Source organism: Myotis yumanensis, unplaced genomic scaffold, assembly GCF_028538775.1.
Source record: "Myotis yumanensis isolate MYYU_CA2020_CCGP unplaced genomic scaffold, mMyoYum1.0.hap1 SCAF_3, whole genome shotgun sequence".
Classification (NCBI taxonomy): domain Eukaryota; kingdom Metazoa; phylum Chordata; class Mammalia; order Chiroptera; family Vespertilionidae; genus Myotis; species Myotis yumanensis.
In genome coordinates, this window is record NW_027223754.1 from 150,707,553 (window position 1) to 150,730,373 (window position 22,821).

The 22,821-nt window shown below is 39.8% G+C and overlaps 1 protein-coding gene across 2 annotated transcripts in view; it reads right to left on the bottom strand.

The window, feature by feature from the left end:
* Positions 1-22,821, bottom strand: part of HELB (DNA helicase B) — a 44,596-nt gene that overhangs the window by 8,039 nt on the left and 13,736 nt on the right. For both annotated transcript variants that reach the window (XM_070409786.1, XM_070409787.1), the window contains exons 4-11: positions 20,914-21,783; positions 19,441-19,630; positions 18,121-18,262; positions 14,250-14,404; positions 8,739-8,820; positions 8,061-8,120; positions 6,722-6,932; positions 5,482-5,625 (exon numbers count right to left, since the gene is read on the bottom strand). In XM_070409786.1, coding sequence (XP_070265887.1) covers positions 5,482-5,625; positions 6,722-6,932; positions 8,061-8,120; positions 8,739-8,820; positions 14,250-14,404; positions 18,121-18,262; positions 19,441-19,630; positions 20,914-21,783 — 1,854 coding nt within the window. The remainder of the gene's footprint in view (positions 1-5,481; positions 5,626-6,721; positions 6,933-8,060; positions 8,121-8,738; positions 8,821-14,249; positions 14,405-18,120; positions 18,263-19,440; positions 19,631-20,913; positions 21,784-22,821) is intronic.

Sequence of the window (22,821 nt, forward strand, 5' to 3'; positions counted from 1 at the left end):
CTCCTCTGGACTTTACACTGTGTATTCCTAAACAGGTAAACGTCTACCTAAACTGAACTGAGTTCTTACTCCTCATTTAAGTAACATGAGAAAAATCCCAAAGCCTCATAATCAGTGTCCCTGGACTCACACTTGCTACATTCCGCTGCCCTCAAGGCAGCTATAGTGATACTTGTAAAATGCAAATTCAATCACAGAGACTCTGCTTAAAACCCATTAATGGCTCTTTTTATTTTGTAAGGGATCCCACTGTATGGGAGAACATATCTGCCAATGATCCATCTGATAAGGGGCTAGTTTCCAAAATACATAAAGAGCTCATACAACTTAACAAAAAAAAAAGACAAACGATCCAATTAAAAAATGGGCAAAGGACCTAAAAAGACACTTCTCCAAAGTGGACATACAGAGGGCAAGAGACATGAAAACATGCTCAAAGTCACTGATCATCAGAGAGATGCAAATTAAAACGACAATGAGGTATCTCCTCGCACCTGCCAGAATGGCTACCATCAAAGAATCAGCAAACAACAAGTGCCGGCAAGGTTGTAGAGAAAAGGGAACCCTAGTACACTGCTGGTGGGAATGCAGACTGGTGCAGCCACTATGGAAAAAGGTATGGAGTTTCCTCAAAAAATTAAATATGAAACTGCCATTTGACCCAGTGATCCCACTTCTAGAAATATATCCTAGGAAACCCAAAACACCAATCTGAAAGAATGTATGCACCCCTATGTTCAGAGCAGCGCTATTTACAATAGCTAAGATCTGGAAACAGCCCAAGTGTCCATTGGTAGATGAGTGGATAAAAAAGCTATGGTACATTTACACCATGGAATCCTATGCAGCAGTAAAAAAGAGGGACCTCTTACCCTTTGAGACAGCATGGAGGGACCTGGAGAGTATTATGCTAAGTGAAATAAGTCAGTCATAGAAAGACAAGTATCACATCATCTCACTTACATGTGGAATCTAATGACAAAATAAACTGACAAACAAAATAGATCCAGAGATATGGAAACATGGAACAGACTGTCGAATCTCAGAGGAAAGGGGGAGGTAGGGGAGGGGGTGGGGTCGGGAGAAGAGATTAACCAAAGAACTTATATGCATACTAGAGGCCCAATGCACGAAATTCGTGCAAGGGGCTTGGCCCTAGCAGCCCCAGCCCAAGGCAACCGCGGCAGCTGCCTCAGCCCTCACAGCTTCATCTGGAAAGTCGTCCAGAAGGATGTCCCATCTAATTAGCATATTACACTTTCATTATTATAGATATGCATAACCCATAAGGCATAGACAATAGTGTGGTGAAGGCCTGAGGAAGTGGGAAGGGGTGAGAGGAGGGTCAATGGGGGAAAAAGGGGGACATCTGTAATACTTTCTATTTTTTAAAATATATTTTTATTGATTTCAGAGAGAAAGGGAGAGGGGGAGAGAGCTAGAAACATCAATGATGAGAGCATCATCAATCGGCTGCCTCCTGGACGGGGATCAAGCCCACAACCTGGGCATGTGCCCTTGACCGGAATCGAACCTAGGACCCTTCAGTCCTCAGGCTGACGCTCTATCCATTGAGCCAAACCAGCCAGGGCCATCTGTAATACTTTCAACAAAGATAAATTTAAAAAAATAATAATAATGGCTTCCAGGATCTCAAAGTCTCTCCTTAATATGGCTCATATGGCCCTTCAAGAGCCAGCCTCGGCCCTGCTCCCCTCCCTCCTTCTTTCCCCTTTCCATTCCCATGAGCCACACTGCCTCTAGCGCCAGGAATCTCTCCGTGTTTCTGCCTGTGCATTCAGCCCATGGCCTCCATTGGGCTCACTTCCTGCCCCATCCCTATACTTTCCAGCACCCTGTACTTTCTCTACCACAGAATTCTCATCAGCCTGGGAGGTACCTTCGTAACTGTATTCCTCAGTGGACTGTGAGCTCTGTGAAGGTGGGACCACTTCTATTCTGCTCACTGTTCTTTATTCTGTGTCTCACTGAGTGAATGATGATAAAAATTACAACATCTTGCCAAAGGTGGGCTCAGAAGGCAGGACAAGGACTCTAGCTTTTCTTTAATCACCTGCTATAAGCCACATGTCCATTTCTTTAAATCTTCTTTCAATTATTAACACTATTATTAACTTCTTAGGGAGGCACGCTTTGTACATTTACTTTTAATTATATACACATCTATTCTCTAAATTTGTTCTAAAACTTACAACTTGTATGAATCGACACAAACTATCAATATTTAAACCTTCATTATTTTATAGACTGAGAATCTGAAAGTCTATATGGACTTTAGCATTGGGTCCAAAAACCTTTTTCTGTAAAGGATCAAAGAATAAATATTTAGGCTTTGTAGATAGATGGTCTCTACGGCAGCTACTCAACTCTTCCTGTCACAGCCAACATGTAAATGAATGTGACTGTTCCCATGAAACTTTAGTTACAAAAACAGGTGGAGAGCCAGATCTGACTACTCTACTGACTAATACATAGTCCTAAAAGGCCAGTGGATGTGACCTATCCTTCTATTGCTTCTATTAGCCCCCTTCTCTGACCTCATCTCCTGTCACGCCCACACTGGCCTCCTGGCTGTTCCAACTCTTCAAATATGCCAGACAGGCTCCCACCTAAGGACCTTGACCTTGGCTCTTCCCTCCACCTAGAATGTTCTCCCTGATACCCTCATGGTTAACTTCTTTACCTCTTTCAAGTCTATACTCCAATGCCACCTTCTCAATGAGGCCTTTGCTGATCACCTAATTTAAAATTACAACTGCAGCCCGGCCAGAGTGGCTCAGTTGGTGGACCATTGTCCTATGCACCGCAAGATTGCTGGATCGATTCATGGTCAGGGCTCATACCCAGGTTGCAGGTTCAATCCCTGGTCAGCGCACACAGGGAAGGCAACTAATCGAAGTTTTCTCTCCCACACTCATTTTCTTTTTTTCTCTTTCTCCCCCACTCCCTCCCTCTCTACTTCTAAGCATGTCCTCAGGTGAGGAAAAAATAATAATAATAAAATAAAATTACAACTGCACCCTACCCCTTTTTCCATAGCATCTACCACCTTCTAACATAATATGTAGTTTACTTTCTCTCAGAAAATACAGCAAAATGATAATGAGATGGAAAATAAAAGGGATTGATAAGAAACTGAGATAACCACTTCTGGAGGTCCAACATAACTGAGGTTCTAGAACAGCGGTTCTCAACCTATGGGTTGTGACCCCTCTGGGGGTCAAACGACCCTTTCACAGGGGTTGCCTAAGACCATTGGGAAACACATATATAATTACATATTGTTTTTGTGATTAATCACTATGCTTTAATTATGTTCAATTTGTAACAATGAAATTGGGGGTCACCACAACATGAGGAACTGTATTAAAGGGTCGCGGCATTAGGAAGGTTGAGAACCACTGTTCTAGATAGAAAAAACAGAGGAAACTCGGGACTTGAGATCTTAATGAAATCATTCAAGAAAATGTCCTAGAACTGAATGATATGAGTTTTCAGAAGTATAGAGACCATGGAAGAAATTTCTCCAGGATCTCACAGCCACAAATACTGCACATCTTCATAAATGGTTATTGCTTTTATCCAATAGAAACAGTCAACTGACTGTTTCTCTCTTGTTTGAGGGAATTTAAGGCCAAATCTGCCTTAAGTTAACATCTTAAATAATTTTGGTATTTGTCAAAAAGAAATTACTATTGGTGCAACGCTATTAACTAAACTCTATACTTTGTTTGTATTTCACCAGGTTTTTTTTCACTGTGTCTTCTTTCTGTCCCAGGATCTACTGCATTAGCAAGCAAATAGGTTGGTGTGTGTATAAGCATTCCAATCCACTCCTGGCAGGAATCCTTCACCATCCTTACCTTTATTTTCCACTTGATGTCATTTCTTTATCTTTTTTAAATATCATGCTGAATTGTAGGCATTTCTGTAGCTATTTCAAATTCTTTTTGGAACTGAGATGGGGTAAGTTAAGTATGACACCATTCAATTAAAAAAAAAAAAACCTACACTAATTAGTGTCTGCCTACTCGTAGAGGATATAGGCTGACCTAAATTTTTCTGCATAAAAATGGAAGCTGAGGAAACTTCATCATTAAAACAACATTCCAACTTCAGAGAGGGGAGCTCAAAACAATGAGATAAATAACAGAGCCACTAATAACTTATGAAAATTTAAGAGCATTAAAGTAGAGCTTAAAAGTAAGTTGCACTAACTTCAACGTGGTCCAAGGTTAGACTGGGTGAAGAGTATATGGGAACTCTCTGTGCTATCTTCCCAACTCTTCTGTAAATCTAAAATTATTCCCAAATAGAAAGTAGTTCCCACCCTAACCGATTTGGCTCAGTGGATAGAGTGTCGGCCTGCAGACTGAAAGGTCCCAGGTTCCATTCCAGTCAAGGACATATACCTTGGTTGCGGGTACATCCCCAGTGGGAGGTGTGCAGGAGGCAGCTGATCGATGTTTCTAACTCTCTATCCCTCTCTCTTCCTCTCTATAAAAAAAAAAAAAAAAAAAAAAGGAGTTCCCTCAGCCGGTGATGCTCTGTTAGTTGGGCGTCAGTGCATGCTATAGGAGGTCACGGGTTCCGGGCACATGCCCAGGTTGTGGGCTTGATCTCCAGTAGGGATTGTGCAGGAGGCAGCTGATCAATGTTTCTCTCTCACTGAAGTTTCCATCTCTCTCTCCCTCTACCTTCCTCTCTCTGAAATCAGTAAAAACATTTTTCTTTTAAAGTGGTTGCCTCACAAGGGTGGAGAAAGGGGAAACATTTGTCAAAACTCATCCAACTTTATAATTATAATATGTATGCAAATTATACCCCAATAATAGTTTATTACATAAAAAATAAGCAAGTCACAAAAATCTATAAGCATTAGAATACCATTTTGCACACCTTGATGACACTGTTTCTGTGTGAATGGGCAAATTCAGAGCAGAAGCAACTTCTGACGGGGGTAGGAAGGCATGGGACAAGGGTAGAAGTGAGGCACTTGCTTAGGACATAAAATTTAAGAGGATGCCAAGAAACTCAGCAATCAAGATAAATATTGTAATATAATATTTTTAAAAATCAAAATTTAAAGCAAAAAGATTCATGATGATCAAAATATCAAAATTTTAAATAAAGACAAAATCAATAACAGTGCCATGCCAAGCAACACTGGAGATGGATGCAAGAGGCAAACTCAGTCCTGCTGGTTCTGACCCTCTACCCCTGGTGGGAAGGGAAGGCCTGAGGATGAGGCTTTAGCTAGCATGTCTTAGCTCCTCAAGAAAGACAACTCTGAAGAAAAAAAGAGTAGAAAGTTTACATTTGTGTAGCATTTTCTGTGCTTTTGTACATTTTTTTTCCTAATTTAAAAAAATAAAAGCAATAAAAATTAGGAAGAAAATAATATAAGGAAGTCTATGGCTTGGCAAGCTATTTAAACAGCTTCATAAATCTGATTCTTACCTGAAAAGTGTGAATGGTTCTTGCCCATGCATGTCTTATGTGACAAAATTTCATTAGTTTCTTAAAATCCACAGTTACTTCCAAACCAGCCATATTATCAATGGTCAAATATCTTCTCTTTCCAAAAGTTACATCAGTTATATCCTGTCATCAAAACAAAGAACTATTTTGTATGTGTTCAAATATGCACAGGGCAAAGATATTCTATGGTTGGACTGAACATCATATGCAAACAACTTATGAGTAAAATAGCATGTATATTCAGTATAATTGTTAAGAATTTCAAAAGGCTTAAAACCTATGCTTGAGCACAAACTGAATACACACACACACACACACACACACACACTCACACATATATATACACACACAAAAATATTTTAATAAACACAAATGGAAATTTTTGGTCCTTGAAACTTAACTAAATTTGGCTTTCGGAAAAGTATGTGTTGTCTTTCTTATTTTGAAGTCTATACATTTTATTTCTTGTATTAACTATGTAAGTCTGCATATACTCTTTGCAAAACTACTTTTAAAGAATCGGCTTATAAGTTTAAGAGAGTGTTTCTACAATGAGAACAAATTCAAGGTGACTACTTTTATAGTTTCTATATTTAAGCAGCAACCAAGGAAATTATGCTTTGTAAAATATGTCCTTTGTTCCTTGATTTTGTTACTCAAGCACTTCAAACTTATTAAAAATGTTTTTCACAAAGTCTTCTAGAAAATAGAAGAGCCCGGCCAGAGTGGATCAGTTGGTTGGGCATCATCCTGTGCACTGAAGGTTTGCTGGTTCGATTCCTGGTCAGGGCACATGCCTGGGTGTGGGTTCCATCCCTGGGTGGGGTACCTACAGAAGGCAACCCATCAAAGTTTTCCTCTCACATCGATGTTTCTCTCTCTCTCTCTCTCTCTCTCTCTCTCTCTCTATCTCTTTCCCCCTTCCTCTAAGCATGTCCTCAGATAAGGATTAAAATACATATATATAGAGATATAGATATATAGATATATAAAAGCCTTCATTTTATAAAGCCAGCATCACTCTGACACCAAATCAGACATTACTAGAAACCCACAAACCAATATTCTTCAAACATGGATGCAAAAATCCTTGACAAAAAATTATGGAAGAAGAATGTCAACTCTAATATGGCTGGATTCTGATTCAATTATAGAGCAATAAAAAAAAAAAATCTACCTCTAATAGGTAAAAAGGTCCTATTTTTCTATTATCACTTACCTTTCTTATGAAAAATATTTCTCCATTACAGAGTCGAATACCACTTTCAAAGTCATGCTTATTTTTAGCAACACCATGAGGCATACCATCTTCTAGTTCATTACTCTTTTGACTGTTGAAGTTATTTTCAGGCAGTAAATCCGAGAGATATGCATTCCTGGTACAACAAATTTTATGGCCAACTCCAAATATAAGTCTATTCTTATGGTCTCTGGGTTAGAAAATGACAATATTAAGTTTGGAAAACCTTAATTTCATTTTGTTTAAGCATTAACTCCTACTCAGATCCAATCTGATGCTCAAAATAATTTCCATATTTTCTTTACTCCACTTTTACTCTCCAAAGTTCAACAAGAAATCAGACTCCCACAGGTGTGGTCTGATTACCTACACTTTCAAACTCAAGACCACTGCCCAGCCAAATTTTTGTTAGAAATCTTGGCATAAATGCTGATGTCTCTCTTTCCCTCTCTATTCAAAAAGTTACCAAATATCTTACTGATTCTACCTTTTAAATTCATCCTCTCTTCTGCAGTTACTCCTATCACTACCCTATTTCAGGTCTTACAGCACTTATATGTATTTCTATGATGATAATTGTAACATATTAAAATAATAGCGGCAAATTGAATAAACGCTGGCAATATGCCAGTTACTGCAATAAGTGCTGTAGGCATATTATTTCATTTATCCTTACTACAACTCTATGAGGAAATCCTGTGTAAGTGCCCTCTTTCATATACCTGCCCAAGATCGTAGTCACTGGGATCCAGAATAGGTGCCCCCAATCTCGTGCTTGTTAACCCTTTCATAGGTTACCTAACGTGCTGTGTGTGTGTGTGTGTGTGTGTATTCCCTCAACTAACACATCTCTCAGTTTTCTGCACTTAATAAGTAGAAGGTGTTGATAAATGTAATAGATATGAGTTAATTTTTCCTGTGTTCATAGAATGGCTTTTCTCCACTCATATTTCTCTGATCGATGTTCACTAAGGTACTCTCTGCATGCAGCCTGTTGCTACAGTTCTTGGACACACTATGCACATATTAGAATGTGAAAAATTCTCCTGAATTCTCCAAGCTCATCTTGCAGAAGCTGGAGTTTGCCAACCTAGAAACCACAAGGAAAATTTGACTATTTTTTTTACTACACTAGTTACCAAAAAGTCAATTCCTAAGGTATATATGATATTTAATTGAAGAGATCATCTTACTTCACAAATGAATAAAAAAAACATAATGTTTAAATATGTGGCTACAGTGATCAATGTCAAAACAAACAAAAGAACAGTGAGTCAAGGTAGGGCCATCCCCAAAGTTCCTACTCTTTGGTGCTCACTTGTGTCGGAGGCCTGTGTAGTGCTTGCAACAGCAGTCGTTGATGACATCACAGTCTTGCCTGAAACACATGAAAATGCAAAGGTCACCTGAACGGTTTTGTGCTTGTTTCTGTTGCCAACAATATGACATAATGGATTCTAATAAAAGTCTCCAGGACTTTCTCCTGGAAAAAGTATTTTGTAAATTTGATCTTAACATAAACCTTTGCCCCAGTCAGAGATCCTGTGAATTTCTAAACATAATATTTGGTAGAAAGAGTCCTGCTTAGAAAATGCCCTCTGCATGTCTAACAAAGAAATACCTAAAATCAGAGAGAGAATAAACAGTGATGAACTAGAAGAAACTCTCATTCTGCCCTGGGTGGTGTGGCTCAATTGGGTGGAGCATTCATCCCATCCACAAAAAGGTTGAGGGTTTGATTCCCGGTCAGGGCACATACCTAGGTTGCCGGTTCAATCCCCAGTCAGAGTGCAGGTATGGGAGGCAACACATCAATGTTTCTCTCTCACATAAAGATTTCTGTCTTTCTCCCTCTCCCTTCCTCTCTCTCTAAAGCCAATAAAAACATGTCCTCGGAGAGGATTAAAAAAAAAAAGAGAGACTCTCATTCACACAGTATCTATATTAATAAGAAGATTTAAAGGCTAAAGACATTAAAATATTGCAAATGTTTTACCTTCTAAATGCAATAAATTGTGATGTTTCTGCACACTCTAGGTCCTTTTCTTTGAGTAAAGTTTCAACAGCAGAATATAAATCTGACAATTCAAGAGAAAACAGTTAACATGGAAAAGCACCAAATTATAACACTGTAGAAACGAATTAAGAACTGCTGCTAAGGGGTGCAGGAAAACATCTCACCAAACAGAATACAAGTTCATCACAGGAACATCAACCTCATTCCCTGCATCAGCCAGAGCAACAGAAGAGAGTGGAGACAGGGTTCCAGACACCCTGTCCTCAACAGAGAGGTCAGCCACAAGCCAGCTCCTAGTTCGTAATAAAGTAACTGTGTATTCATTGATGATTTGTGAATGCTAAATTTAAAATGTGAACAAGAGGCCCGGCTGGTGTGGCTCATGGTTGAGCATCAACCCATGAACCAAGAGGTCATGGTTTGATTCTCAGTCACAGCACATGCCAGTGTTGTAGGCTCGATCTACAGTGTTGTAGGGGGCATGTGGGAGGCAGCCAAGTGATGATTCTCTCTCATCATGGATGTTTCTGTCTCTCCCTCTCCCTTCCTCTCTCTGAAATTAATAAAACATATTTCAAATAAATAAATAAAATATGAACAAGAAGACGAAAATATGAAACAGAATTACTAATGTAAGACTTCTTTCTGTTTTAAGCTCTGGTAGTATTAGTGGTAGTGAGTTAAAATTTGAGAACAGCTCTGCGTATTACATTTAAATTTCATCTTCATAACATTCATATAAGGCACATATTATGTCCAAGGCTGATATTTAGTGAATACATACCAGCATAAAATCTATATATATAGAAGGCTAAGTGTCTATCCGTCTGACTGGTAGCTATGACACACACTGACCACCAGGAGGCAGATGCATCCCCTGATGCAGGAGCTGCCATGACGTGCACTGGCCATTTAAAATTAAGTGGCACCACAGACCTGGCACTGACAAACCAACACTTGGCTTCCCCCAAGTGGGACACGGGCCCCACCACCACCCTGGAGCTACACCTCACCAAATTGCAGCCAATGCTGCCAAGACCCCATGGTGCAAAATGCGGCCCACAGCCCAGCCCAGCCCAGAAACAGTGGCTGTGGGTGCTGGGTAATGATGTCACGTAGCAATGCCCAGCTTCCTCTTCCTAGCGACTAGCACCCTTAGAGTTTCTTCAGCCCAGGAAACAGACTTGCTTTATAACCAGGTGCAAACATTTTACAGTTTAACCAGATGTTTGTGAAGCGTTTTCCCATGCCTCATCTCATTTGATCCTCACAGAAGTCCTGGAGTAGATAGATAGGAGACTCGGTAGAATCCTATTTTCTTTTCATTAGCAAGACGTGAATAGCAATATTAAAATACTAGAGGCCCGGTGCGCAAAATTTGTGCACAGAGGGGGTGTCCCTCAGCCTGGCCTGCACCCTTTCCAATCCGGGACCCCTCGGGGGATGTCCGACTGCCGGTTTAGGCCCTGGGATCAGGCCTAAACCGGCAGTCGGACATCCCTCTCACAATCCAGGACCACTGGCTCCTAACCACTCACCTGCCTGTCTGCCTAATGCCCCCAACACCCCTCCCCTGCCAGCCTGGTTGCCCCTAATTGCCCTCCCCTGCTGGCCTGGTCGCCCCAACTGCCCTCCCCTGCCGGCCTGATCATCCCTAACCCCTGCCAGCCTGATCTCGCCCCTAACTGCTCTCCCCTGCCAGCCTAATGGCCCCTAACTGCCTCTGCCTCAGCCCCCACCACCATGGCTTTGTCCAGAATGAAGTCAAATGTCCAGAAGATGGCCGGTCAACCCGGTCTAATTAGCATATTACCCTTTTATTAGTATAGATGGATTATATAAGATAGGGTTGCTTAAATGGAGTGGAAAAGCCTTTTTCAGCAGGAGGAGATGCTCTTGCAGACAAAAATACATAACCCCTATATCTGGACTGATAGCCAGCCATATGCACGATACTGCCAAACTGGTTATTAAAAAATTGAATCGCTTTCTTATACCTTACACCAAACAGCTATTGCCCTTAAAACCCCTCCTCACCAAACCGGTTTGCTCAGTGGAGGTAGCATCGGCCTGTGGACTGAAAGGTCCGAGGTTCAATTCCGGTCAAGGGTATGTACCTTGGTTGTGGGCACATCCCCAGTAGGAGGTGTGCAGGAGGCTGCTGGTCGATGTTTCTCTCTCATTGATGTTTCTAACTCTCTATTTCTCTCCCTTCCTCTCTGTAAAAAAAAATCAATAAAATATATATTTTTAAAAAAACCCTCCTCAGTCCCCACCTTAGGCTCTGCCTTTGCAGTTCACCCAGATTAGGTTCTGATTGGTACATTTCTATGCCAGTCAGCATCAAAAGCTCCACCTCCTAGGCAGCCATTGGCTCCTCAGAGTTCACCCAGACTTGGTTCTAATTGGTTGGTTTCTATGCCAGTCAGCATCAAAAGCTCCACCTCCTAGGCAGCCAATGGCTCCTCTGGGAAATCCAGAATGGCCTTGCCTTCATGTCAGTGCCAGCCCTTCAGTCACACCCCAGTCCGCTACTTGGTGTATCTCTGGCCACTCTGAGAAGCGGCACCTCAGATCTGTGCTGGTGGCAATTTTGAATTCTCATCCCTGACCTAACCTTATAGTGCGAGCTCCGTGAAGGCAAGCATTTGTCTTGTTCATTCTTAGTTCACTCATAGACTTTACCTGTGTTTATGCTAGCACCTCATGGTGACCGGTCGACCGGTCATTTCAGTCATCACGGTCACTGCCTTTACATAAATATACACACACACACACATATACATACATACACACACATTTCTTCTAATTCATTTCCTTTCAATGTGTACAGATCCATGCACCGGGACACTAGTATTAAGATAAAATGGCTGGAAGATGGTTACTCTCAAACTCCATCATGCCCCATTCCCACTCCAATCAGGTCTTTCCTCCCCCAGCACTGCCACACCTCCCCATAATTCAGCAACTGAAAGATTAACCCTGGCACGGCAGGGGCACCCATTCCCAGAGTGACTATACCCTACCAGCTAGTAAATAGTTCGACTATCACCACCACTGATTACATCCTTGTTATGAATGTGATACTGAGGCTTTTGGAAGCAAAGGTACTTTTCCAAATGGAAACTGGAGTAGGATCATTGACAGTGACAACATCCACTTACAACTTGTCCTTCCTCAGAGCACTAAGAAGCAGGCTTCCTCTAAGCTCTCTTAGCAATATAACAAAACACAAACATCTCCCATGAGAGAGAGAAGACATAACTATTTGAGTAAGAACGCTCCAGCTGTGTGCCTTTCCCTCAGCAGGTGAACCACAGGAGAATGAAGAAATCAGGCCTTGGGAGGCCCTGCTCCAGGAAGACTACATTAGCTGTGAGCTAACAGTTCATTTTTCAGATGGAGGGAGGATGAGCACTAAAAAGTAGCCAATACTCAGCTCACCCCGGCCAGCCCTGGTCTTCCAGAACAGGAGTTGCCAAGGTCTCACAGAGCTCAGTTCTCTTCTACACATACAGGATCATGCTGCTTTGCTCCTCACTTATTTCACTCTTTCTACATCTCACAGATCAATATGTACATCTTATTTCATTGGTTCTACGATATGTGTTTGGCTCACATTTTAACACCTCTAAAATTCTAACCCAGCTAAGAAGCCTGTCTTAGGTCTTTGTACTCTGCAATAATGGAAATAATTTACTCAACAACCTAATTAATTATTAATGAAAAAGCTCTGTATGCCTCTCTAAGGAGTATTTTTTCAATTCTCTTAAAGAGAAGACTAATTTTCCAGCTGAAGTTTGTAATAAAGATAGAAAAACAACGTCAGTTAAGTTTTGCTACCATTCTGAAACAGACAATTTTTCAAAGTACATTTTCATTAATACAAAGAATGGGTACCAAAAATAAACTAACCATATTTTAGGTAGATCTAAATGGAGTGGCAAAGAGGTCAAGTTACTTACCCATTTATGTCTCATTTTCTTCATCTGTACTAGTACCTATATTAACTAAGCTGTTGTGACAATAAATACTATCTATTCATTATTCATAATATATTTAATTCAAAAAATATCACAAAACAGTGTGCAGCTTATAATCCAATTTATGTAAAACTAAAATAAGTAATATATGTTGTTTTTGGATATGATGTTTAAAAGGGTAAACACCAATCCCTTACCTTATATGTGACCTTTATGGGGTTGTCTTGAGGGAAGAGGCAAAAGGAAGATTACTGGGAAATTTTAATTTTTACTTCAAATACTTTGGTATCATTTGACTTTTTTAAGTTATAAATTATTTCTATAGTTTAAAAAAAACCAAAAGGCATTAATAGAAGATTATGTATTAAAAAGAAAACAGAATATTGTAACACATGGTGACACACACAAAGGAAGAAAGCCTTAAAGGTAAAGTTCTGTCACTTAACGTCACATACAAAGTGAAAGTAGCCAAGTAGGAAAAATATCCTTTAAGAACTGTGCCAACTATAATAAATCCTCAATAATAATCATTTAAATCTTCACTCATTCAACTTTGAAGAAGCCATTATACTACTACAAAAAGTTTTCTAAGTAAGTTTATAATAGAAATAAAGATCAAAAGGTTTAATCTATTTAAATAGGTTCATTTGGAATACCTTAATATCTATTATTCACACAAAAAACTAAAATTTATGTAGTGCCTCAAAACTGATGAATGGCCTCAACCCTCACAACTGCTCCACAGGCCCTGTCTCTAGGATTCCCATTTTACAAACCATTAAGTGATGTGACATGAACCATATACATAAATAAGGGTGAAGATTTCCTATCCCATGCTCTTCCTCAACCCTGTCATAGTGTCCTCCTAATGCCCATAAATAGAAGTGATACTTGTCCATTTCATAAGAAATAGGACAGAAATATTAGGACTCAACTTGGCAACAGCCGACAGCCATTACTTTTGTTTCACAAATATATCAAAATAACAAATGCATTTACTTTTCCAACTGCTACGAAAGAAAAACTTCATTAAGATATGCCTTCTTGTGGGGTGGTGAGGACCTAGGGCGGGGGGGGGGGGGGGTGCGTGAAGGTGGGATGGAGGGGGTCAATGGGGCAATACTTTCAATAATAAAGATTAAAAAAAAAAGACATGCCTTCTCCTGAATAACTTGGATTACTGGAGCTTTGTTTTCTTTTCTTTTATTTTAAACTAATCATCTACATCCATTTATCCTCTCATCAAATATTTATTGAGCTCTTAGTATGTATGTGACAACAGCTAAAAGTCTAAAAATCTAAAATTCTAGGGTAATCTGCCTTTGCAGATTACAAAATTCTAGGGTAATCTGCTTTTGATGATTAATAAATTCCTTCCTTTTCAGTGCCTGATATTTTTTCGCCAGCAATACTTATCTTTACCATCAAATAACATTCTAACTAGTCCTTTAATAACTATATTACAATACTGAAACATGTAACCCTGCATAACCCAGTTTATACTTACAAGAGTGGTGATTACTTTTTGATGACTGAGAACTGGCATCCTCTTCTGGGAGTCTCACAAAAATAAACGTTTTATCTTGTACTGAGACAGGGATTGTTGGATCATCTGAGATACTCAGCTCTGCATCAAATTTTGGAAATTGGCGTTTTGAGATTCTTAAAAACACGTAAAATGGTACACCAAGAACCTTAATATCCAAAAATGTACTTTTATATATAACCAGAGATAATGTCATTACAATAATTAATATTTGCTCATAGATAAATAGGGCAAACAGACTACTCATATACGCATTATAAATAGTAAATGAATTTTAAAATAGAATTGGCAATATCATAATGTTACATTGAGCAATCAGACCCCCACCCCTAGCAAATTAAAAGCATTGGAAAAAATTGTCAGGGAGTTTACTAAGCGCCATTCTGAGAACTTGATCTACTTTTCTCCAAAAGAACCACTCAAGGTAGGTACAGCCTCATTTCACATGTGAGCAACATGAGACTTAGTCAACTGCAGTGGGTTGCCCAGGCCACAGAGCTAGGAAGCAAGGGAGCTAGTCAGCCTACTTGGGCCTATTTGGCTCCATATCCTTGTCTATTTGAATTAGCTTGGACTCTTATCCTTACATTTACTCTTTCTGTTTCCCTTTTCTTCTGTGTATATTATATGTGAGTGGCCTCATTTTCCCAGTTGAACCAAGTATCCACATCTTCTCTTTCCTTCTATTCCGTCCCCATCCCTCTTTAGTTCTTATATTTCCCAAGACTAGCAAATTCTATCAGAAAACAGAGAAAGGGGAAGGTGCCTTGACATCATAGTCTCCCCTTGGTTATTTGGAAGATGACTGACTCCCTGATGACCGAACACCAGCCTGGCTATCAAAGGCAATGGTACCCAACTGTGTCATCGTCAACCCTGCCCAAGAGAGTTGGGAGGAGGAAAGCAGAGGGAAGGAGGCTGTCCCTGCTGGAAATATCCCAGATTTAATTTCTGGGGGATTGAAAGTCACCACGAATTTCCTATTTGCTTCTGACCCAGGACATGTAATATATTTCTATCTCAATATATTTCTATCTGGTATCACTGGGATTATAGATATTTGATGATGATTACAAAGAAATGATGAAAGGAGCACAGCTCAGCCCAAATGGTATTAAAGGGGTTAATTAAAGGCATTCCTAAATTTCAGATAAAACTGAGTTAAAATCTAATGTGCTTCAGATTCCCCTAAGATTTTTAGACTTTAAAATGACCAATCATTGACCAACATCCCCAGAATGAGCAGAAATGTTATAGGAAAAGAATATTACACATCCTCCCTAACTGGTTTGGCTCAGTGGATAGGGCATTGGCCTGCAGACTGAAGGGTCCCAGGTTCAATCTGGTTAACATGCCCAGGTTGAGGGCTCGATCCCCAGTAGGGGGCGTGTAGGAGGCAGCTGGTCAATGATTCTCTCTTATCATTTATGTTTCTATCTCTCTATCCCTCTCCATTCCTCTCTGAAATCAATAAAAATATATTCACAAAAAAGAACATAACACATCCAATTGCATATTTTTCATAATCCTATATAATAAAAGGCTAATATGCAAATTGACCGAATGGCGGAACAACTGGTCACTATTACGCACACTGACCACCAGGGGGCAGATGCTCAATGCAGGAGCTGTCCCCTGGTGGTCAGTGCGCTCTTGCGCTCAGCCAGAAGCTGCTACACATGGATGGCAAGTGCAGCAGTGGTGGCGGGAGCCTCTCCCACCTCCGCAGCAGCGCTAAGGATGTCTGACTGACAGCTTAGGCCTACTCCCCGCTCCCCAGAGGGAGCAGGCCTAAGCTGTCAGTCGGACATCCCCCAAGGGCTCCCGGACTGCGAGAGGGTGCAGGCCAGGCTGAGAGACACCCCTACCCCCCGAGTGCACAAATTTTGTGCACCGGGCCTCTAGTGTTTTAATATAAACCTACATCATCTACCCTCTTCCTATCAATTCTCCCTCTACTCCCACTATCCAACCCAAGGTAGACAGGGGTATGGAGAAAGTAGGTTTTAATATTCTAGTTTCTGCTCATCTCCAACCAAGGAAATGTTCAAGCAATAAAACGACATCAAATGTTCAAGCAATAAAAGAACATCAAAACAAAGATAAATTTTGGCCCATGAATAAAACCATCTCTTAGCGATCTGAGTTCCCATATCATCTACTACAGAAGATCACTCTAAAGACTTGTGCAAAGACTATGAGAAAATAAGGTTTCTTTTCTACTTTAAGGAGAGGAATATGACATGGATGCCACCAAGATTCATCAAGGAATAAAATGCCATATTCATTTATTTTGCTTTGAGGTCTCTTGCAAAAATTATGGGAAATCTTTTCCCAAGTCTCCCTTGAACTCTAATGAACTCGTTTCTAAGTCTCTGTCCCCCTTGGGCTCATTCTAGTCACTAAGACTGATGTAACCTTTTGTTTTTAATCCCCACCCAAGGAATGAAGATATTTTTTTCCATTGATTTTTAGAGAGAGCGGAAAGGACAGGACGGGGGAGAGGGAGAGGAGAGAGAGAGAAACATTGACATGCTTGAGACACATTAATTGGTTGCCTCCTGCTTGCACCCCTACTGGGGCTGGGGATTGAACCTGCAACTGACATATATGCGCTTATCCAGAATTGAATCCAAGACCCTAGAGTCCACAGGCCAACACTCTAACCACTGAGAAAGATTGTCCAGGGCAAGACTGATGTAACTTTAATCCACATACATACTTTGAAATCACATTCACTCTTAAATTTTATTACTGGGCCAGTAATGAAAAATACTACCTTTGTTTTTCTAATTATGGGGGGAAAGGTATCCTATCTAATAAAGAGAGAATAAGCTAATTGAGTGTCACACCCTCACAAGATGGCACGCCCACAGCCAATAAAGAGGGAATATGCTAATTGACTGCCACGCCCTCAAAGATGGCGGCACCACAGCCACAAGATGGTGATGCCCAGTCCCCTCAGCCTTGCTGGGGCAGCAGGTGCGCGGCACGGCTGGGCCCACCCCAAGGCGGGTCTGGCCACTCAGCGTGCCTGCCTCCGGAGTCTCCCAATCCTCTCAGCCCCCCAGCCACCAGGGCCGGTCCGAGGCGCAAGTAAGCCTCAGATGTTGGCTGCCCAGCCAACGCCTGAGGCACAGGCAAGCCTTGGATGGCAGCTTCCCAGCCACCCAGGGCTGGCCCGAGACACAGGCAAGCCTCAGATGGCAGCTGCCCAGCCGCCCAGGGCCACCTGAGGCTCAGGTAACCAGGGTTGGCCAAGGCTTGCACTGCCAGCAGTGGCAGCAGCAGAGGTGTGATGGGATCATCTCCTTCCCCTGATCGCCGGGTCACCTCCCGCCCGAGGGCTCCGGACTGTGAGAGGGGGCAGGCTCGGCTGAGGGACCCCCCCTCCAGTGCATGAATTTTCATGCACCAGGCCTCTAGTATGTATATATCTGAAAGACAGGATAGGTTTGCTAAAAGGGCATAATAAATGTACTGTCATTAATTCAAAAGCTAATATGGCCCTAACTGGTTTGGCTCAATGGATAGAGCATGGGCCCACGAACTGAAGGGCCCTGGGTCTGATTCCAGTCAAGGGCAGGTACCTCAGTTACAGACTTGATCCCTGGGTGGGAGGCAACCAACCAATCAATATGTCTCTCTCACATTGATGTCTCTCTCTCTCTCTCTCTCTCTCTCCCTCCCTTCCACTCTCTCTAAAAATCAATGGAAAAAGTATCCTTGGATGAGGATTAACAAACCAAAAAAATAAAAGCTAATATGTATTTTTTAACCTTTTATTTCTAACACAAGAAAGAGAAAATGGAAAATGTTAGTTATATTATACCTTGTAGCATTGTCCACAATTAGCTCAGATTCTGTTCTATGGTTTGTCTTTAGTTCAATAGCACAATTCCTTGACTTAAGAGTATCAAAAAGATCTTGCAGTAAGTTGCCAGGTTCAATACTGGGTAACTGTCTAATATCACCTAAAAGGGGGTGGGAATAGATATAGGTTTTAGGTAACTGTGGTTCTGAAATTTAGGAATTATTTTTATTTCGCCCTACTGATATATGCCATAATTATATAGACTTACTCTGAGGGAAAAAAAAAAAAAGCCCTTCCCCAAAAATCTTTGTTTAAAATGACTTGAGAACAAGTCTTTGAAAATGTTTCACACACAAAAATACCATCCAGATTAAACAATTAAGATAAAAATAGCAATAACTCAACAAGGTAAAATCTGAGTCAAACTTCTTTCCTACCTATAACCACAGGCCAACTGTGTAAAGACATATATTTTGGCCAACATGTGAAGAAAAACACAGGCCTGAGATAGCTGGTACTTATTTAATCTTGCTCAATGTCTTACTAAACATGAAAGAATCTATGGCCTCAAATGAATAAAATAAACAGATAAAATACAAAATAAACAAACCAAATGCATTTGCTAACAGATAAATTCTAGTAATGTAATGATAATATTTTGCTCTATTAAAAATATTTTTACTTTAAACAAACCCAATCAACCATAGAGATCAGAAAAACTACTTTCTAGGTGAAAGATAGGAGAATGCTTAAGCCTTTAATAGAATCAACTGTTCATCAAATATCCTCAAATATCTAAAAAAATTACTTATGAAGAATTTGATTCTCACACTACAATTCTATTTCTTTTTCCATTAAATCATACCGTCTACAGAACAATATACCCAATAGAACCTAACTGAATCTCACCAGAATTGAAAAGGACTTAAGAGGTTGGTGAGGTCTCATTTGCGCTATGAGCTTAAAATCATAAAATTATTTTTAAGAGGTCTATACTTCAGACATTTTATTATTTCCAAATAAATCAATATCCTTATTTACTTTGGATCTCTGACATTTTTACCATTTTTATAGTTATCATTTAGGTGATCAGCAGTGACCCCTCACATCTCTATTTCATTCATATCCTAGCCTGCCAATTCCCTGGCCAAAACGAAGAGCCTCCCAAACTGCTAAAGAGAGTGGTCAAGTTGAACTCAGTGCAGCTTTAATATGGGCTTTGACGAATGCCTTCCCAACTGTAGGATATGGATAGTAAAGTAGTGAATTGTATAAACCGCCATTTAACCACAATGCTGTGAACTAAACAATTAGAATTCCAACAATATTTTAACTTACCAAGGATAATAAGCTTAGACAGATTGGAGTGCTCAAGCAATAAATTTAAAACAGATTTGAAGATTACTACAGATACCAAACTCCCTTCATCCACAACCAGAACTCTCACTGAAGAAAATCTCCATGGACTATTATTCTCTCTGTTCTCCTTGTCCATTGTTTTCTTCCAAAAATAGAAGCTGTAACTGACCTACAAGTAAAGTATTGCACTTTTAAGTTCAGGTTATAAAATTTACCCAAAATAATTTTTTTTAAAAACATGTTATTTGAAAACAAAACTCTTAAATTGGAGGGGGTGGGTAATGCGTGTAAGTAGAGTAACATAGGAAAAAGCCTAAAGAAATAGAGAACACAAAAGTTATAGAGGTGAATAGAGAGATCAAATAAATCTAAAAATAAAAAAAAGATCTAATAATTTAAAAAAATGCTTCCTAACGACTACTTAGTGTGTTGAACAGGCTTTGTATATGTCACTATCCCGCTGCAAAAATTTCAACCCTCCCCTTATTACTTTTGACCAGGGAGAGCTCTCTATAGCCTTTTCCATTCCCAAATAAGCCTTCTCCTGGCCTGAGCTACCCAATCACTTAGGTCCTCCCCTTCTCCCAACCATAACACTTCATCCGGAAATAAAGTGCTGTCTTCCCAGCCTAATACGTACTTCTTCTTCACATTAAAAAACAAACAAACAAAAAAACCAACAACTAAAAATGATTTATTACAGAGGTAATAAGATTCACTATTTTAAAAATATAGATGAGATCATCTTAAATAGGTTGGTCTCTATCATTCCAGAAACACTTCTATATTGTAAGTACACATATATTGTATACACAGGTTTCTTAAATGGTAACACGTAATTTTTAAAATTTTATTTTCAACTACAGTTTACATTCGATATTATTCTGTATTAGTTTCAGGTGTATAGTTTAGTGCAGTGATGGCGAACCTATGACACGCATGTCAGAGGTGACACTCGAACTCATTTTTTTGGTTGATTTTTCTTTGTTAAATGGCATTTAAATATATAAAATAAATATCAAAAATATAAATCTGTTTTACTATGGTTGCAAATATCAAAAAATTTCTATATGTGACACAGCACCAGAGTTAAGATAGGGTTTTTCAAAATGCTGACACGCCGAGCTCAAAAGGTTCGCCATCACTGGCCTAGTGGTTAGGCAGTCATGTACTTTACAAAGTGTTGCCCTGATATTTCAAGTACCTGCCTGGCACCATAATATTACAATATTACTGACTATGTTCCCCAGGCTGTACTTTACATCCTTGTCATTATTTTGTAACTACTAATTTATTTAAGTTTTCTACTGTAGCTAGATTCAACGTGTATATTCAGCAAAAGCATTCATATTTCCCACACGTCGTCATGAAGAAATGAAAACTAAATTAATTAAATAAGGTCTGTCTTTAAGGCAAATGTTTCCTATTGAGAAGAAATATAAAAGGTTTTACCTGACACAGTGTATAAGCGTGAAAACCAGTCTTTTGTCTCAGTAAGCCAGCAGCTTTCCCTGTAGGTGCTGTAAGTAAAACTTCTATACCCTTGTCTGCCTTTGGCAGACTTTGCTCGGTATAAGTAATCCACTCTTCTGGTACGTCCTGGTCTTGCTCAAAGTCTTCACAAGCTTTCTTTACTTCCCTTTTTTCCAACAGCTCTCTATGCCTAAAAAGATGGCTAACAATTGTGGTCTTCCCACAACCGCCTTTCCCACTGATGACTGTCACAGCATTGGAGCAGACCATCTCCAAGGCAGCCACTTGGTCCTGGTCCAGTTGATCGTCAGGTATTTCTGCATTACCTTCATCTTCACCATGATCACAAATATGGTCCCCACTGTCCTGTGTGTTGGCCTCAGAAGTTTCTAATGTTTCATCGGGTTTACTTTCGTTCAATGGATCACCCCTTCCTGAATTCTCAGGTTTTTTGGTACGAATAGACGCAAGCACCTTTTTCACGTCGACATGAAAACACCATGGAGGCCTCTTCATCAGGTCACCTATAGAAGAGGCAATGCCTTTCTCAGCCTGGTAAAGGTTATACAGAAAGACACAGTCCTTCTTATAGGTCACCACGTTGATATCCTTCAAAAACTTCAGACACTCCCAAACATCATAAAAAGGCATCTGGTTTGACAACAGAGAAGTTAAGTCAGGTTCTTCCACATATGTGTGCCCATGCTCTCTGCACAGCTGCTTCAGCTTAGAATATACTATCAGCCCATTCTTCTGCACATCAGTCATCAGGAGGAGGAGAGACGGAAACTGACAAAATGCTGTCCAACTTGCCTCACATTGCAAAAGCTTCAGCTCTCTGTAGGTGATCTTTAAGAAAATAAAGTTCAAGCTGCTTTATAAAAATTGTACATGTTCATGATTATTAAAATTACAGTGAAAACAATGTTATTTGTTAATAATTTTTTAAGTCCCAGAGACATGTATTTCAACTAAATTTGGAGGAAACAACTCTAATACATCACTAATTTTTTTATTGACTATCCTGTGATTAGAGCTCTATATAATTTTTAAATTAAAATTATATTTTCTCAAAGTATAGTATATTAAGGAATATACTATTCCTTAATTTTATTTTAAATTTTAGATATTTTTAAATTAAATTTATTGGGATAATATTGGTTAATTATATAAGTTTCAGATCTATAATTCTATAATACATCATCTATATATTATATAGTGTGTCTATCACTTAAAGTCCAATCTTCCATCATCATATATTTGACCCTCTTTATCCTTTCCTACCTCCCTCGCCCTCATATTAACTCCCTATTATGGAAAGTCTTTCTCTACAGAAGATCTCTCTCTTTTATACTATCACCTCCACATATGCTTCTCCCCTTCTCATTTTTGAAAAAAGTTACAGTATACATTTTGTTAATCAATTTGGGTTAAATCAGTGTAAATAGGATTCAGATAAGCAACTTGATGTACCATGATTACGTTCCTTAGCTTTATAATAAACTCTGTGTGTTCTGTGAAGTTAATGACTATCTCATTTCCTTGTTTTCTTTTTTCTTTTTTTTTAATATATTTTTATTGATTTCAGAAAGGAAGAGAGAGGGAGAGAAACATCAATGATGAGAGAATCAATGATTGACTGCTTCCTGCATGCCCTACACTGGGGATTGAGCCCACATCCTGGGCATGTGCCCTGACCGGGAATCAGATTGTGACCTCCTGGATCCTAGGTCGACACTCAACCACTGAGCCATACCAGCCAGGTTACTTGGCTTCTTCAGTTTCCTATGCACTTAGTAACAATTCTGCCCAAAGGCTACAAAAGAGGTAAGGAACTTCCTCCATCAGGATCCACTTAGCGGGTCTTCCACCAGCTCCACCTTTTTT